Consider the following 17,286-nt stretch of genomic DNA (forward strand, 5'->3'; position numbering starts at 1 on the left):
GGCAGCCGGGTCCCGTCCGGGGCGGGCAGCCGGGACGCCTAGTTCCCGGCCGCCGGCTGACTCAGGCGCCGGCCGGTGCCTCAGTTTCCCCGGCCGGGCCCGGCGCTGCCCCGCAGACTCCTCCCCGCCGTGAGTCAGGCGGGGGCGGGGTGGGAAGCGCCGGCGGCCCCGGGCGGAGGCAGCGCGGCCCCTCGGAGCGCCCAGACCCGCGTCCCGGCCCGGCCCGGCCCCGCCATGCCCCGCTCCCGCTCCCGCTCCCGCGCCCGCGCCCGCGCTCCGGCGCTGCTGCTCGCGCTGCTGCTGCTCCCGGCCGCCGCCGCCTTCAACCTGGACGTGGCGGCCCCCGCCCGGCTCCGCGGCGCCGCCGGCAGCTTCTTCGGCTTCTCCGTGGACTTCTACGAGCCGCGGCCGAGGGGGTGAGCGAGTGCGGCCGGGACCGGGACCGAGACCGGGATCGGGACCGGGACCGGGATCGGGGGGGTCCCGGGACCGGCCGCTTCCTGTAACCGGAGCCGCCCGGCGGGGGGGAAGCCAGGCGTCCCGGCTGCCCCGGGAGCCCCTGGGTGCCACTCCCCTCCTGCGGGGGGAGCCCCCGGCTCTCCCCCTTGGGCGCCCCACACACCTGGGCTGGGAGCGGAGCAGCGTGGCTGGGTGGGTAGAGCGGGGTCCTGCTGTGGCCCGGCAGGGGGTCCCCGTGTCCCCGGTTCCACGGACAGACGGAGGCCCAGGAAGCAGGGGCAGCCCCCCCTGCGCAGTGCAGGGCTCTCTGCCTGGCCCCGGGGGGGGCAAGGGTGGGCGCAGCTCTGCCCAGGCAGCCGGGACTCCCGGGTCCCATCCCCCAGCTGTGCTGCCCAGCTCCCAAATCACGCTGTGCCTCAGTTTCCCTGGGGCTCAGGGGATCAGCTGGGAAGAGCCTGGCACCCACGCCGCAGCCCAGCACCCCCGGGGTTAAACGGAGCGGTTGCCCAAGAGCTGGCAGCCTGGGGGGGGGAGCAGGCGCCAAGCCCTGTGGCGGGTGGGGTCGAGTCCGGCACGACTGTCACGGGTGCGCGCACGCATGTGCCCCGTGCCCCGGCTGTGTGCCCACCGGCCCCGCCCTGCCCCTCCGGATGGAGCCGCTTCCCCCAGCAGATAAATGCCCCCTGCCCCAGGATACCCCCCTGGGCCAAGCCACCAGCCCTGCCTTGGGGGGAAACTGAGGCATGGAGCAGGGCAGAGCCTTGCCTGGACGTCCAGTGCAACAGGGAGGAACCCGGGCGTCTGGGCCCCCAATCCCCACCCCTCCTCCTGGGTCAGGGTTACAGCCCCATGGTGGCTGCAGTCCTGGGGCTGCTTGTGTTGGAGGGGGCCCGATCCAAGCAGCCGGGCCCAGGGCCGGGGCTGGCGCTGACTCCCCCACCCTGGGGCATCAGGCCGCCCCTGTCTGGACCAGCTCCAGACTCCCGTTCCTTGTCCCCCCTGGGCCCAGGGTGCTTGGGGGTCCCTGGTCTCTTGCCTGGGCTCACAGCTGGCTCTAGCTTGGCCCTGTGGGTCCCAGTCCTGATCCTGGCCCTGACCCCGCACCTCCCCCCTACTCCTATGTAGCTGCAGACATAGAGCTGGGGACCTATTGTCCCTGCCGACAGGCGGCTTCCTGTTTACACCGACCTGTGCCGGGCAGGATGGGGCCCCCGGTGCAGAGTAAGAGAGGGCAGGGGGCTGCAGGTTGGAGTGAGGAGCACCAACGGGGCAGGGGGCTGTGGGTCTTGTGCGAGGGCATCGGTGGAGCAGGGGGCTGTGGGTCGGGAGTGAGGGGCACTAGCAGGGTCCAGTCCTGTTTCCTGCCCCCTTTGCCCAGGGTGGGGGTGAACCAGGCCGGTACCGCGCTCACCCCAGGCAGAGGATGCTGCCAGTTCCCAGCACTCAGGGACGTCTGGGGACATGTCCCTGGGGTCTGAGCCCGTGTCCAGCTGACGGCGCCGTGGCCTCCAAGGCCCCTGCTTGGGCGGTCGGGTGGTCCCAGAGGCTGGACCAGGCCCTGTGCCAGGGGGATTGGGCGGGGGAGTGGGCGGCTGTGCCAGCACTGGGGCACGTGAGCCGCCAGCTCCAGCCCTGTTCCTATGCCTGCCAGCTCCGTCCGTGCCAGGCCCCAGGTGGGGGGTGGGAGGTGACCACAGGGTGTCGGCAGGAGGGCAGCACCCCCTGGTGACCCCACCATCTCCCCACAGCGTCAGTGTCCTGGTCGGCGCCCCCAAGGCCAACACGAGCCAGCCCGACGTGACGGAGGGCGGCGCCGTCTTCTACTGCCCCTGGCCCCCCAGCGAGGGCAACTGCACCCCCATCGCCTTTGACCGCACTGGTACGGGGGCTGCGGGTCTGGAGTGAGGGGCGCTGGGGGGGCAGGTGGCTGCGGGTCTGGAGTGAGGGGCACTGGCAGGGCTGCAGGGGGGGCAGAGGGCTGTGGGTTAGGAGTGAGGGGTACTGGCAGAGCTGGGGGGGCAGGGGGCTGCGGGTTGAGGTTGAAGGGCACCAGCAGGGCTGGTGGGGGCAGGCAGCAGAGGCAGTGCAGGTCCCGGGCAGCTCTGGGGCTTCCCCGGCCACGGGATCCCTGCAGGCGCCCGCGGGCTTGGCTGGCCTGGCTGGCTCAGGGCCAGGGGCTTCCCTCGGCTCTGCTCGGCCCTGCCGATCCCAGCGCGGCCCCCCCCCCCCATGGCCCCCCCAGCCCAGCTGGGCACCAGCGTCAGGCTCTGTTAATGATCAACTGCCCCTGGCGTGGGGGGTGGCGGCTAGCTGGGGGTCAGGGCAGGTCAGGGGGGTCCTGGGTTGAGGGCGGGGGGGGGGGTCTGGGGGTGTTGGAGCTGTGGGGCTTGCGCTGGGCTGGGGGGGCTGTGCATGTGTCCTAGCCCCCGTGCTGCTCCTCAGGGCCTCGGCAGGAGGAGGTTCCCGGCAATGGTTCAGCCGTGGAGTTCAAGTCCCTGCAGTGGTTCGGCGCCACGGTACGAGCGCATGGCGGCTCCATCCTGGTGAGTGTGGGGAGGGCTGGGGCTGGAGGTGGGGGGGATAATGGGGGGGCCGTGGCCTGGCACTGATCCCCATGGCCCCCAGGCCTGCGCCCCCCTGTACAGCTGGAGCACCAACAAGGAGGAGGCGGCACGGGAGCCCGTGGGCAGCTGCTACCTGGCCACCGGCAACTTCAGCACCTTTGTGGAGTACGCGCCCTGCCGCTCAGGTACCGGTGGAGGGGCTGGGGGTTGTGGGAGGGGGCCTGGGGGCAACCCCCCAGCCCCGTGCTCACAGTGTTGCCCCCGCAGACCACAACGCGCCCCAGGGGCAGGGCTTCTGCCAGGGCGGCTTCAGCGCTGAGTTCACCAAGGTGAGCCTCCCCATGACCCCCTCCTGCTTGACCCCCATGGCCCCCCGAGCCTGCCTGTGGCCCCCTACGCCACCTGAGCCTGCCTATGCCTCCCCTGCCTGCCACCCCCTGCATGCAACCCCCCCCACCCCCCACCCATATGCAGGGGCTGCTGGGCCCTGCTTCCGGTGCCCCCAGTGCTCACGGGGCCACTCTTTCTGCAGACGGGGCGGGTGCTGCTGGGAGGCCCCGGGAGCTACTACTGGCAAGGTGAGACCCCCCTCCCCCCACCCCTGTGTCCATTCTCTGCCCCCCCCCCCCCCAGAGCCCCCCTTCTCCTACTCTCCAGCTACCCCCCTCCCACCCCTGGGCTGCCCCTGGGTACCCCACTCCGGCTCTGAGCGCTGTGCCCCCCCAGGCCAGGTGATCTCGGCCACGCAGGAGCAGATCCGCAATGCCTACTACCCCGAGTACTTCGTCCTGGAGGTGACTGGGCAGCTGCAGACACGCCAGGCGGCCGGCACCTATGACGACAGCTACCTGGGTGAGCGGGGCGGCGGGCAGCACCAGGGTGGGGGGCAGCAGCAGCCCCAGGTACCCACAGGGACAGGACCCAGGTGTCCGGGCCCCCCCCTGCTTCAACCCCTGGGATCCCACTCGCCTCCCAGAGCTGGCAGAGAGCCCGTGTCCAGGTCCCCAGCCTGTTCCCATGCCCCCTCCTCGGATAGTGATGCCCCAGGCTGCTGCCCAGCAACTATTCCCCCTGCTCTGTGGTTTGGGGGGTGGGGGTGCCACGTTGTGGGGAGCAGGGAGTGGGCGCGGGGAGGCTGTGGCTGGGGTCTCGCTCTGACTCCTCTCTCCCCCCCTCCCCAGGGTACTCGGTGGCTGTGGGTGAGTTCAGTGGAGACTCCAACGAAGGTAAGAGCCGGGGCCAGGGCCAGGGCAGGGGGTCCCTGGGTGCCCCCTTTGTGGCTGGTGGGGGGTACAGCCAGGGGGGCCAGAGCCCACACTGCTGCCCAGGGTGTAGGGGGGGCATCAGGTGCCCGCAGGGGCTGGGGTCTGAGGTTCCCCACGCCAGCCGGGGGCTTCAGCCCCATGCATGCACACACCTGCTGAGCCGTGCCGTGGCACCGCTCCAGCTGTGGCCCCTGGTGAAACCATGTCTCTGCCCCCACAGACTTCGTGGCCGGCGTGCCCAAGGGGAACCTCACCTATGGCTATGTAAGGCTGGGCGCCCCTGGGGGCGGGGCTGGGCTTGGGGCTCCGGGGTGGGGGGTCCAGCCCGGGGTCCTGGAGACGTGGATCTCCCCCGTGGAGGTGCCCGGAGCCATGGGCCCCGCCCGGGAAGCCGAGCCGCCGCCTGACGCAGCCCCTGGCCCCCCGCCAGCCCCAGATGTGCAATTCCTGTTGCTCTCCCCGTTTCCACGGCAACGTGGCCTGGGCCGGGCCCGGACTCCTGAGTCCTGGCTGCGCTGCGCCAGGCGTGGGGCAGGGCAGGGCTGGGGCTGGGACTCTGCCTCCTGGGTCGGGTGCCCCCTCCTTGCCATGGCCGGGCAGAGCGGCCTGGGCTGCACCCTGTGCTGTGCCTCAGTTTCCCCTCTCAGGGCCAGGGGCCGAAGCGGGCTGGTGACGGGACTGTTGCTTCTGCAGGTCACAATCCTGAACGGCTCCGACGTCCGGTCCCTGTACAACTTCTCCGGGGAGCAGGTGAGTGCCAGGGCCAAGGCAGGGGCACACGATGCCAGACCCCGCTGGGCTGTGCCCTCCCACCTTAATGGGTGCCTGGGAAGGGGGGACACCCACATAGCCCGCCACAGTGGCCTACTGCCAGCTCCTGATGCCCCCCCCCCCCCCCCGGTGTCTCCGCAGATGGCGGCATATTTTGGCTATGCCGTGGCTGCCACCGATGTCAACAGTGACGGGTGAGTGTATTCTGCGGGGTGCATGTACCACCCCAGCCTGCCCCCACCACTCAGCTCATATAGCCCTTGGCCCCCTGGGGTAATTGGCAGGGGGAGACCCAGACTGGGGGTGCCCATGGCCAAGAGCTCAGCCATGCCTGGTCCCCCAAGCCCTCCCGTGCCCCCCCATCAGCCTGATGCCCCCTCACCCCACAGCCTGGACGACCTGCTGGTGGGGGCACCACTGTTCATGGAGAAGACAGCGGACGGGAGGGTGCAGGAGGTCGGCCGGGTCTACCTGTACCTGCAGCAGGCACACGGCATGGAGCCACGGCCCCACGCCGTGCTCACCGGGACCCAGGAGTTTGGGCGCTTCGGCAGTGCCATCGCCCCCCTGGGGGACCTCGACCAGGATGGCTACAACGGTAGGTGCCACAGGAGCCAGGCGACCGGGTCTGCACACATGGCCGTGGGTCCGTATGGCCGTGCCTGCGTTTGCACAGGCCCACGTGTGTCTGCAGGCATGTGCACGGGTCCGTGTCAGTCTCACGCGTGTGCATGTGTCTGCAGGCATGTGCATGGGTGTGTGTGTGCATACCTGTATGTGCACGTGTCTGCACATGGGTCTGCGTGTATGTGCCTGTATGTACACGTGTCTGCAGGTGTGTGCATGGGTCTGTGTGCCCATGTGTGCATGGATGTGCCTGTGTGTGCCTACATGTGCGTGTGTCTGCAGGCATGTGCACAGGTGTGCGTGTGTCTGCAGGCATGTGCACAGGTGTGCGTGTGTCTGTACATTTGCATGCACTTTCCTGCATATGCGTCTCCAGGCATTTGCACAGGTCCACAGGGGTGTGCAAACTTGCACACAGGTCCGCATCTGTGGCACGTGCATAGGGCCCAGATACATCCATGCTTGTGCACGAGTGTGCATGCCGGTGCACTGGTGTGTGAGCATCTGTCGCCCCCTGGTGGCTGCTTTGGGGCTGTGCCAGGGTTGGCCAGGCCCGCTGGGATTTAAAGGGCCAGTGCTGCGTGGGCGGCGGGGGTGAACCCTGCGAGTAAGGGCCCTGACCGTGTGCATCCCGCAGATGTGGGCGTGGGGGCGCCGTTCGGAGGCGAGGCCCAGCAGGGCGTAGTCTTCATCCACAACGGGCAGCCAGGGGGGCTGCACCCGGAGCCCTCCCAGACACTGAAGGGCCTGTGGCCCCCTGGCCGCACCCCCGACTTTTTCGGCTTCTCCCTGCGCGGCACCAAGGACCTGGACAGCAATGGATACCCAGGTATGGGGGCACCAGCCCCACCATGCCCATACTCAGCCTCTGCAGCCTGGGCAGGGCCATGTGCAATACCACCCTACCCGTCAATGCATACCCCCAGCACTGAGCTCTGTCCCTACCCCCCTCCACAGACCTCATCGTGGGTGCCTTTGGCGTGGACACAGCTGTCGTATACAGGTAGGTGCTGGGGTTTGTTTGGGTTTTGGGGGGGCCAGTGCCACTTGCCCCTGGGGATGCTCCATGCCCCTTACCTGGGGTCCCCCAGCCCCCCCCCCCACCACCCTAACCACCCCCCACCACTGCAGGAGCCGCCCCATTGTCTACGCCATCGCCTCCCTCAGCATCTACCCCACCATGTTCAACCCTGAGGAGCGAACCTGCACCCTGGAGGGCACCGACACCCACGTGGCCTGGTAAGCATGGTGGGAACCCAGGTGTCCTGGCCCCCTTCCAGCCTGTGGGTTGGGGGGGACTCCCTTCTGACCCCCCCAGCCTCCAGGGTTGGGGTGGTGGCTGCGTTCCTCCCCAGAGGCGGTTGCAGCGAAGGGCCGGGGGGGCTGGGGGGCCTCCAGCCCCCACTGCCGGCTGCTGTTGCAGCATGGGGCCGCCCCCCGCAGCTCTGGGGGGGGTCCCCGCACGGGGGGGTTTATTTATAGCAGCCGAGTTGATCGGTCGCGCGGCAACGGTTTTGCTGGCAGCCGGCCCGAGGCGCTGAATGAGCAATTGTGCGGTCGCGCCGGCAGCTGGAGGGGCCGCGGGAATGCAGGGGGTTCCCCCCCCAGCTCCCACCCTCCCAGCTGCTGGGCTCCCTGGCCCGGCCCCTTTGCATCCAGCCTGGCTGCCCCCCCCCCACACACCTTCCTAGCCTGTAGCTGTGCCTCAGTTTCCCTGCAGTACAAGGGCGGGGGACTGGGCCCTGCTCACAGCCTCCCTTCACCCCCCAGCATCAACCTGAGCTTCTGCCTCAACGCCTCAGGGAAACACGTGCCTGACCTCATCGGTGAGTGGGGTCGGGGGAGCCTCCCCGTGCCCCTGGGGGGGTGGGGCTAAGTCCAGGTTCGGGGGCAGGCAGGACTCCTGGGTCCTGCTCTGGGGGGCTCCTGGCAGGTGCCCTCTGCCCACTCCCTGCCCCACCCCCCCAGGCTTCACGGTGGAGCTGCAGCTGGACCGGCTGAAGCAGAAAGGGGCGGTGAAGCGGGCGCTCTTCCTCCGCACCCGCCAGCCCGTCCTAGACGTGCCCCTGCAGGTGCCCAATGGTGCTGTCGACACCTGTCGCGAGATGAAGATCTACCTGCGGGTGAGCCCCGACCCTGCCTGCCCCTGCCCCTGGCTCCTGGTCGCTGCCGGGGTCCCCACAGCTCCCGTGACACCCCTTCTGTACCTCTCTAGAACGAGTCGGAGTTCAGGGACAAGCTGTCGCCCATCCATGTGGCGCTGACCTTCCGCCTGGACCCCCATGCTGCCCCCGATGCCCACGGGCTGCAGCCCATCCTCCACTACCTGGCCCGTGACCACATCGAGCAGAAGGTGGGGGCTGGGGGGCATCTGGGGTAGGGGGGACAGTTGGCAGCAGGACCTGCAGGGATCCCTGAGACCCTCCTTGGGTCTGGGGGGTCCATGGGAGCCCCCCATGGGTTTTGGGGGGGTCTCCTGCTGGCTGGGGTGGGCATCACTATGGAAATGGACATCCTCCTGCCCCCCAACCCCACCCCACCCCAGCCTGATACCTAAGAGACCCTCACCCCTCCTGCCCTTTCCTGCTCCCCCACAGGCTCAGATCCAGCTGGACTGTGGGGAGGATAACATTTGCGTGCCTGACCTGCAGCTGGATGTCTTTGGGTATGATGAGGGGGCATGAGGGTGGCAAGGTGCTGATGGGGGGCAAAGGCTTGGGAGGGTTTTGGGGGCTGCAGTGTCTCTCTAACCCCCTCCCCCGGTGCCACAGGGAGCAGCGGGTCGTGTACCTGGGGGACAAGAACGCGCTGAACTTGACCTTCCACGCCCGCAACCGTGGCGAGGGCGGCGCCTACGAGGCCGAGCTGTGTGTCACACTGCCCCCCGAGGCTGAGTACTCGGGCATCATCCGCGACCATGTGGTAGGTGGGGGGATCACAGGCTGTAGGGACCTCTGGGCCGACGGCAGGAGGGAAGGTCCCTGTTCCCCCAGCAGGCAGTGGAGCCAGAGGGCCTTGGCACCTGGCCCTGTGGCGTGGCACATGCTGGGAGGGCAGTGCCCAGGCCCCCCCAGCCCCCATTTGACTGCGTCTCTGCCCCCCAGAACTTCACCAGCCTGAGCTGCGGATACGAGTTGCAGAACGGGACCCGGCTGGTGGTGTGTGACCTGGGCAACCCCATGAAGGCCGGTGCCAGTGTGAGTTTTTGCCATGCACCCATGGGGCTGGGGAGCGCTGGGGTCAGGGCTGATGCTCTGGGCTGGGGGTGGGGGGCAGTTGCCAGCCCCCAGGGGGTGGCACAAGCTAAGGGGGGGGCAGTGCCGGGCTCTCTGACCCCACGTGTCTCCCCAGCTGTGGGGCGGACTGCGCTTCACCGTGCCCCACCTCCGCGACACCCGCTCTACCGTCCAGTTCGACTTCCAGATCCGCAGGTAAGGGCCTGACCCCAGCCCCGGGCACTGGGGGGGCTGCTCCTGTGTCCAGCTGGCAGTGCCCCTGGGCACCCCCTGTCCCGCCCATTGGAGCTGCAGGGGGGTGGTGTCCAGGCCTGGCCCTCCCGTGATGGCATTGCTATCTCTGCAGCAAGAACCAGAACAACTCCCAGAGCGAACTGGTCGAGTTCTCACTACAGGTCCGTGCTGCTGCCCGCGTCTCCACCCACGGGTGAGTGCCTGCCCCGAACTCGGGGGCCGCTGCATGGGGAGGGGAGGGGAGGGGGCCCCGTGGCCTCCCGTGCTAACGCCCACCCCCTGCAGGGTGTCCAAGCCTGAGGCCGTGACCTTCTTCGCGGCTGGTGGGCAGCCAGGACGAGAGCCCCAGAGGGAGCAGGACGTGGGGCCTGAGGTGCAGCATGTCTACGAGGTGGGTCATGCCCCCCCTGGGCTGGGGGGTCACAGTCTGGAGAGGTGCGGGGGGGTCTGTGGGGCTGTCTGGGGTGGGGGGTTCTGTCTGTCTGTCTGTCTGTGGGGTGATATGGGGGCATCTGTCTATCCTGGGCCAGCCCTGAGGGGTTCCCCCTGGCCGCGGGGCACAGCTGGGCACAGACCACCCCCCTCATCTCCTCCGGCAGCTGGTGAACGAGGGGCCCAGCACCATCAGCCAAGGCACCCTGGAGTTGAGCTGCCCCCTGAGCTACCAGGGGCGCCAGGTGCTGTACGTCACGCGCTACGTGGCGCCCGGCAACTGCACCTCCAGCCACCCCATCAACTCCCTGCAGCTCCAGGTGATGGGCGCTCTGTGGGCAGAGTGGGAGGAGGGCACAGGCACTGGGGGCTGCACCAGGCCAGGGGCATGGGGGGCCGGGGGCTCCAGGGGTTCAGTGCGCCTGTGCATGAGAGTATGGGCTGCTGGGAAGCCCCCTGCCCCCCATCCAGGGTGGTGGAGCCATAGGCAATGTGGCTGGGTTCTGTGTCCCTCCTGCCCTTGTCCCAGTGGGGTTTTTTGGGGGGGGAGGAATTCCAAATCTGTCTTGGGTCCCCCTGGTGCCCCCCCAACACCTTCTCTGTGTCCTTTGCAGCTGGAGCAGAGCCCAGCACCTCCCAGCCTGGAGCAGCATTTCCTGCAGCGCCGGGACACACGTGGCGGGGGGACTCCCGGTGCCCCCCACCCCCTGGTAAGTATGTCCCCCCACCCCTTCCCCATGTCCTAATGGCCAGAGCCTGAGGCCAAGCAGCACCCCCCCCCCCCCCCCGAGCTCTGAAACCACCCCGCTTGGGCTGTGTTCTCAGGGCAGCAGCACAGGCTCAGCCTTGCACATGGCCGTGTCCCACCCCAGACCTGGGCGCATTCTGGTCCCACATTGCCACCCCCAGCCCCTGCTCTACCCTCTCCCTATTGCCCAAAGGTTGGGGGTTGCACGGGATCTAGAGCTGGCATCGGGGAGGCCTCCAAGTGCTCTCCCCAGTGACCCAGGACCCCTCTATCCACAGCGGTGCTCTGAGGCCGAGTGCTTCCAGCTCCATTGCCAGGTGGGGGTGTTGCAGCGGCAGCAGCGCGTCACCCTGCGTCTGCATTTCCGGCTCTGGGCCAACACCTTCCACCAGGTGAGTCTGGACCTCCCGCTCCCCAGTCCTCTGGGTCTGCCCCATCCTCTGTCCCCGGGGACCGGTGCTCAGAGCTGCTCACGGCCCCAGAGCTGGAGAGAGCTCCATGGAGCCTCCCCTTGCCCCCAGCTGCAGCGGGCACCAGCCCATGGCACCTGCCCTGCTCCTGCCTCATGCTCAGCTCCCCCACCCCCGAGGGGCCCAAGGTGAGCTCCTGGCCCCTGCACCCTCCAGCTTCACGGCCCCTGGCTCCACATCCATATACTCCAGTGGGTACGAGGAGGGCAGCTGTGATGGTCCCAGCCCAGGGTGCTATGTTATGGATGGGGGTATCTGGGGGCCCCTCCCCTGCCCCCGGATGTGTCTGCACTGCACCCACCCTCTCCTGGGGGCCTGCTCCCGCAGAAGGAAGGCCAGCCGACAGCGCTGCAGTGTGAGGCCGCCTACCAAGTGCTGCACATGCCCTACCGCATCTTGCCCCAGCACTACCCAAGTGCCGCGCTCAAGGTCAGTGCCAAGGGCATGGGGGCACCCTGGGCCTGGGGCAGGGGGCAAGGGACCTCTTGGCATTGCCTGGCGGGGCGGGGGGGCAGCAGGGTGGCACTGTGAGGGCAGGGGGCAGCTGGGAGAACCCAGTAGGCCCATTGCCACGCTGCCGATGGGGTTGGACCAGCAGCCAGGCCCGTTCCACCCTAGAGGTGGCTGCATTTTAGTGCTGTGGGGAGCTCGGGCCACAGTGGGGGCACCTGTCCTGGGCTTGGGATCACCACCCCTCTTGATGTTGGCCCCGGCAGGTGTCGACAATGTTGCAGTGGGCCAAGGCGGAGAGCAGCCCCAGCGTCCCGCTGTGGATCATCGTGCTGGCTGTCCTCTTCGGGCTGCTGCTGCTGGCACTGCTCATCTATGGGCTGTACAAGGTGGGCACAAGCCGGGGGGCAGGGGGCCTGGGTGGGGGCTCCTGGAAGAGGTTGCCTTGTGGGGGACAGCTGCCAGGCTGGAGCTGGTGGGAGGGGTTGGAATAGGGAGGCTGGGAGCCCGGACACCCGGGTTCTCTCCCAGCTCTGGAGGGCTGTGGGGGCTGTGGTGGGTTACAGCAGGGCAGTGCGGGGCCCGGATGCCCATGTGCCTACCCTGCAGCCCCAGAGACTGGCATAAGAAGCAAGGAGAGCTCCCACTTTTATATAAAAGATCCGAGTAGTTTGGGTCTCAAGCTGATGGGCCAAAGGGAGGGAACAGGCGGAAGGTGAAGAAACATCAGCCCTGCGGTAACATGCACTCAGCACCTTCATCCTTGCCCTACACCTCTGGAGGGTCCCTCCAGCCAGCCGTCAGTCCCAAACCAGGTGTCCCCAAGCCCCTTGGGAGGTCTTAGCTCTCGCTGTGCTCTCTGGGGATTCAGGGGCATGGACCCTTGCTGGCTTTGGTAGGTCTTGGGTGTCCCCTGTTGTACCCAGCCTTGACCTTTGCTATCTTCACTTCCATCCGGTCACATAACTTCTTACACAGCTCTTGGCACTGCCCTCTCCTGGTTTGGCCCTGTATCCACACTGACTCTCCTGGATCATGCACCATCTGGTGACCCAGAGGTCATAGCACTCATTTTGCCTTTGTGTGGCTGCAGCCTGATGTCTTTTAACAGCTTGGCTAAATGAACGTAGGTGTCTCGACACCCTTGTAACATCTTCAGGTGGACTCTTAAACTCTTCTGAAATATATCCTCCAGAGACCACATCAGGTAGGCAAACACCGTATATGGTGCATCTTCTGTAGCCTACTGCACGCTGCTCCTTTATGCTGCGACATAAAGGAAGTATCTCATCCCACGGCATCTGATTGCCTTTGGTCAGGGAGGACAGCGTGTCGGCCAGAGGATGGTTGAATCCTTCCACTAATCCATCAGATGGGGGTGATAGTGTGTGGGGCAGGTTTTGTTGCACTCCAGAAGAGAGATACAGGATGAAATAGCCGAGATTCAAAAGGTCTCCTCTGGCCTGTGTGAAGGGATTGAGGTCCACCATGGTAGCATACACATCTGTTGGCAAACACCTTGGCCACGGTTGGAGCCTCCTGATCAGGGAGAGGGTGAGCTTCTGCCCACTGGAGAAAAATAGATACCCACTACTAAGAGGTGTTTCCATGGGGTGTAGCATGTAGGGGACCCAGGATACCCATTGCTGTCCTTCCATGTGTCACCCAGCCTGCATGGAGGCCACGGGCCTCAGACACCAGACACCTCACATGACCTGCACCCATCCTCACCAGATTTTCTCCAGCCCAACCAGAAATACAAACCTCGTGAGAGACCTCCATGCTCAAGTGTCCCCCGGTCATGGGATCGTGCAGAGCTTGAAGAAGTATTGCTATTTCCTTTTCCAGTACCGCTGTTTGAATAAGCTCTGGTCTTTGGGCAGATGCAGGAAGTTCCCGCACCAGTCCTCCTTGCCGAGTGCTTAGCTCAGGCCACGCTCCCTGGCACCTCTTCAGGCACGGATGACATTGCCCTTCTTCAGGGAACTGCTTGCTATCGGTTTCCTTGCACCTCATTAGTTTTTTTGTCTTGTACGCTGATCTGCCAGCCTTCCAGCTTCTCCTGCCTTTGGGGTTGCCTCACCCCTGGCTGCTGATAGTGGCGGTATCCCCAGTGCTTCACTTTAGGGTCAGCTTCTGCTACGTGAGGCCTATGGGACCAAGGCATCAGCTTTCTGGCACTCGGGCAGAGAACTGTTGGGTAGTTGAACTCCACCATCCAGCCAGCTGTCCCTCAGGTGGCTGGGATTTGTGTAGCCACCAAAGAGGCCATCGCCTTTTCCTGACCTCCTTCGGCTTGTGACAGAACGACCCCAATGCCAATGTCACGTGCATCTGTGTCCAACAAGAAGGGTAACCTCGGGTTGGGATATGGTAAAATAGGGGATGACGTATGGACCAGATATTCTCCGGGCCCGATGAACTTTGCCGTCTTGCAGAATTTATGTAAGGGGCTTGTGACGGAGCAAAATCTGCCACGAATCTTTCATAATTGGAGGCTGCACAGTGTTGTTACATTTCAAGGTACTGGACAGGCCTTAAAAGCTTCCACCTTCTGTGGATCAGGGCTACTCCCTCTGTGGAGATCATGTGTCCCAAAAAGTTCACTTCCCTGCAAAAAAGCTGGCAATTGGGCAGATTGATTTTTTTTTTTAAGTTGGCCTCCTTCAGTCTCTTAAGCTCTGCTTCCATTTTCTGCAAGTGCTCCTGAAAGGTTTGGCTTACCACCGTGATATCATGCAGGTACACCAGGCAGGAGGTCCCTTGCAAATCTGCTAACACGATACCCATCCGTCTCTGAAATGTGCCAGGAGCTTTGCATATACCGAAAGGCATGACATTCAACTCCAACAGTCCCTTCTTAGTGCAGAAAGCGGTCTTAGCTCTGTCCTCTAGATGCGCTTCCACCTGCCGGGGTGGAGAACCGTCCAGCTTTGGCCAGGAGGTGTAGTGTGTCGTTCGTTCGAGGTAAAGGGTAGGCATCCTTGCCAGCAATGTCATTCAGTCTATGATAATCCACACAGACCCACGCATTTCCCCCCTTCTTCTGCACCAGCACTACAGGGGCAGCCCGTGGGCTGACAGGATGATGCCTCTTTCCTCCATCTCTTGCAGCAGCTGATCAAACTCCGACTGGAAATGGATGGTCCTCCCTGTTTGAGAGGTCTGGCATTGCCAGTGCTGATCTGGTGCTTTGCCTGGCCTGTGTGCCCTAGGTCGTGGTCTCCAAGGCTGAGTACAGCTGGAGACTGCTTGCACAGTGTCTTAAGATGAGCTTATGTTCCAGTTTTCCCACATCTGTTGAAGGTTATCACCTGGCTCTCTAAGGTGTTGTCTGACCTCAGCACTCTTGCAAGCAACCGCCTGCTCCGGTTGTCTGATCCCCGTGCATGACAGCTACACTGGTCTCAAATGGCCCCATGACAGGGCCCTGATATACAACCCATGGGTCTGTCGATGTGTCGGCAAGATGCACAGGAATTTCACCCTGGTGGTTCTTCACCGTTGCAGGAACCCCAATTCAGCAGTGAACGTAGGGGCAAATAAGCCCTCTTCTTCACGGCACCATCTCTTCAGGTGACCAGTGATCATCATCTCACTTCTAGGAGGTGCTAGGTTCTCTGCTACCACTTCGGCTGCCCTCACTTGGCCACTGGAGGTCTCTGAGGGGAAACGCCTCTCCAGGAAGGGACGCAAACTGCCTGCAAAATTCATAGCACCTCAGTAATTTTGTAGGACCTCGGTGCCTAACGAAGCATCTTGATTGGTAGTCTTTGCTACAAGGCAGCTGTAGGCCCTGGAAGCTGGCAGTTGTACCGCTCTTCCAGAACTAGAAGAGCTTCTCCACTGGCTGCTGTGACCACTAGTCTACAGGGTCGGATGTTTCTCTGCCTCTGTTGTAGCTTGCTCCCATATCCGGCTCTCTACCAGGAGAAACTGGATCCAGACACAGTGCCCTCCTTGCACTGCAGGTCCCCCCTCCTCTGCGGTACACATCGCACAACCAACAAGATCGACATGCTCACTGCAGCACTGCCAGTCCCCTTTTGCCCCACTTGTGGGATAGCCCGACTTCAGGATCCCACTTCTTCCACCAATTTGAGCCAGCCCCAGAAACTGGCACAAAGGGCAAGGGGGAGTTGTACTTTCATACAGAAGATCCTAAGGGTTAGGGGTCACCAGTCAGCGGGCCAAAGGGAGGGAGCAGGGAAAAGGTAAAGAAACTTCTGTAATATGTTCTCAGCAAATTAATTTGCCCCCCGCATACCTCCAGAGGGGTCCCCCCCCCCCAACCAGTCTTCGGGCCCTTGAGCTCTTGACAGCAGCCTGCAGCTGCCCAGTGGTGGGGGAAAGCTGGCAGTGCCCCCTGCCCACTCACTCCTACCCACTCTCCGCAGGTCGGGTTCTTCAAGCGCTCCCTGCCCTACGGCACGGCCATGGAGAAGGCGCAGCTCAAGCCACAGGCGGCCTCGGAGGCCTAGCGAGGCCTGGGCCTCGCCTGTCGCCCCGGCCCGTCCATCCATCGAGCCGTCCTGTTGGCGCCACGGGAAAGGGGCACACACCTGCCGCCAGGCCCTGGGCCCGCCTGACGTGAGGGCTGTGACGGCACCACCTCCAGGCCGCCCCGCGCCGGGCCAACGGGTTGCCTGCCGAGCCATACTTGAAGAGGCTGCACGGGGCGCGGACCGGGCTGGAGACGCAGCTCAGGAACCTGCACCTGGCATCAGCCCCCGGACCCCCTCGGCGGGCATGGGTGGCACCGGGCCAGGGACCCATGGCATGGACGTGTCTCCAAGTGCAATAGACCCCCAGTCCACGTGGTGCTGCCTGGGGAGTCCCTGGGCCCTGCATCCCCCTGCCCTTTCCCCCGTGGCGCTGGGCATTGGGACTCCATGCAGACATGGCAGCTACTGCTTGGGTGCGTGCCCTGCTGCTGCTGCCAGGACACTAGACCCTGCCTGCCTGGGCTGTGGGCAATGCCTGGGCAGGGGCATGGGGCTGGCGCCACTCCTAAGAGGCCTAAATTGCACTACAGCCCCCGTGGGCACCGGTGCTGGTTCTGCTTGGGGGGGGGGAAGGGGGGGCACTGCCTGGCAGGGGGGCTCCTGGGCATGGTGCCAGCCTGGGGCAGCGCCCAGCACCCATAGGGGCCTCTCACCCCCCCCCCCCTTGCTTTGTATTTAATTGCTGTGGGTTTGAGGAAGGGAGGGTGGGGGGGCAAAGGGCTTTGCCCCGGGTGGGGGCAATGGGAGGGCACGCTGGGGGGGGGGGCACCCCTTTCCTGCCTCAGGGAGGCGCATTGCAGTGTGGGGTTATTAAATGTGTCAAAAGAATCTCCTGTGATGAGGCGTGTGTGCACCCACACGTGTGCCAGTGCACTGTCGAGCCCCCAGGGTGGGTGTGCACAGCTGTGTCATGTCAGGAGGGCCATGTGCACAAAGGGGTGGGGGAGGGGCGACTGTGCACACACACGGGTATGTGTGTGCACAGGGCATGGTCTCAGGCCAGGGGTGTGCATACATGTCCTGTGGGTCCTTCTGTGTGCCCCAATGCAGCAGGGGAAGTACAGGGAGAGTGTGTGTGTACACGCGTGCGGGCTTGCACGTGTGCATGGTGTGGAGCGGGCTGGGTGTGTACTTCAGGACAGCCCCCCAGAAACTCCCCTGCATGCCCTGCGGGGGGGGGGGGGGGAGAGGGAATGGCCCTGGATGCCCCCCACCCAGGCCCCAAGGGCCGGGCTGGGCCCAGCGGGTGAAAGCCAACACCGGGCCCAGCTGCCAGCCAGCGCCTGCTGGCTCAGCACAGCGCCCGCACCTGCCTACCCCCTCCACGCCACACCGCGCCGCCCCAAGACCCTGCGCTGGGTCCCCCCACCTACTGCTGCCCCCGTGTGCCCCTGCGGCTCTGCAAGACCTCTGCCCTCCACTGGGATTCCGCATGACCTCTGACCTGCAGGCTCAGCGCCACGGGCTCAGGTAGGGTCGTGGTCCCTGCATGTCCCTGCTGTGTCCCCCAGCACCGGTGACTGGT

General features: G+C 65.3%; 1 protein-coding gene across 1 annotated transcript; it reads left to right on the forward strand.

The window, feature by feature from the left end:
- Positions 1–31: 31 nt before the first annotated feature.
- Positions 32–16,467, forward strand: ITGA5 (integrin subunit alpha 5). The gene is made up of 30 exons (XM_059719200.1): positions 32–416; positions 2,208–2,338; positions 2,902–3,002; positions 3,085–3,208; positions 3,291–3,352; positions 3,556–3,601; positions 3,750–3,875; positions 4,205–4,249; positions 4,509–4,552; positions 4,982–5,038; positions 5,201–5,253; positions 5,449–5,657; positions 6,324–6,515; positions 6,644–6,689; positions 6,818–6,925; positions 7,457–7,512; positions 7,655–7,809; positions 7,902–8,039; positions 8,284–8,351; positions 8,458–8,608; positions 8,791–8,883; positions 9,038–9,117; positions 9,269–9,349; positions 9,442–9,547; positions 9,756–9,908; positions 10,203–10,298; positions 10,615–10,728; positions 11,134–11,235; positions 11,523–11,645; positions 15,654–16,467. The coding sequence occupies exons 1-30, from the start codon at positions 235–237 to the stop codon at positions 15,735–15,737; spliced, it is 3,126 nt and encodes a 1,041-aa protein (XP_059575183.1). The 5' UTR covers positions 32–234; the 3' UTR covers positions 15,738–16,467.
- The last annotated feature ends 819 nt before the right edge of the window (positions 16,468–17,286 follow it).

This window comes from Alligator mississippiensis, chromosome 15, assembly GCF_030867095.1.
Source record: "Alligator mississippiensis isolate rAllMis1 chromosome 15, rAllMis1, whole genome shotgun sequence".
Taxonomy (NCBI): Eukaryota; Metazoa; Chordata; order Crocodylia; family Alligatoridae; genus Alligator; species Alligator mississippiensis.

Coding starts and splice junctions, on each gene's coding strand:
- ITGA5 (XM_059719200.1), top strand. CDS start 235: ATGCCCCGCTCCCGCTCCCGCTCCCGCGCCCGCGCCCGCGCTCCGGCG. Junction 3,353..3,555: donor TCAGCGCTGAGTTCACCAAG/GTGAGCCTCCCC, acceptor CTCTTTCTGCAG/ACGGGGCGGGTGCTGCTGGG. Junction 8,040..8,283: donor GTGACCACATCGAGCAGAAG/GTGGGGGCTGGG, acceptor GCTCCCCCACAG/GCTCAGATCCAGCTGGACTG.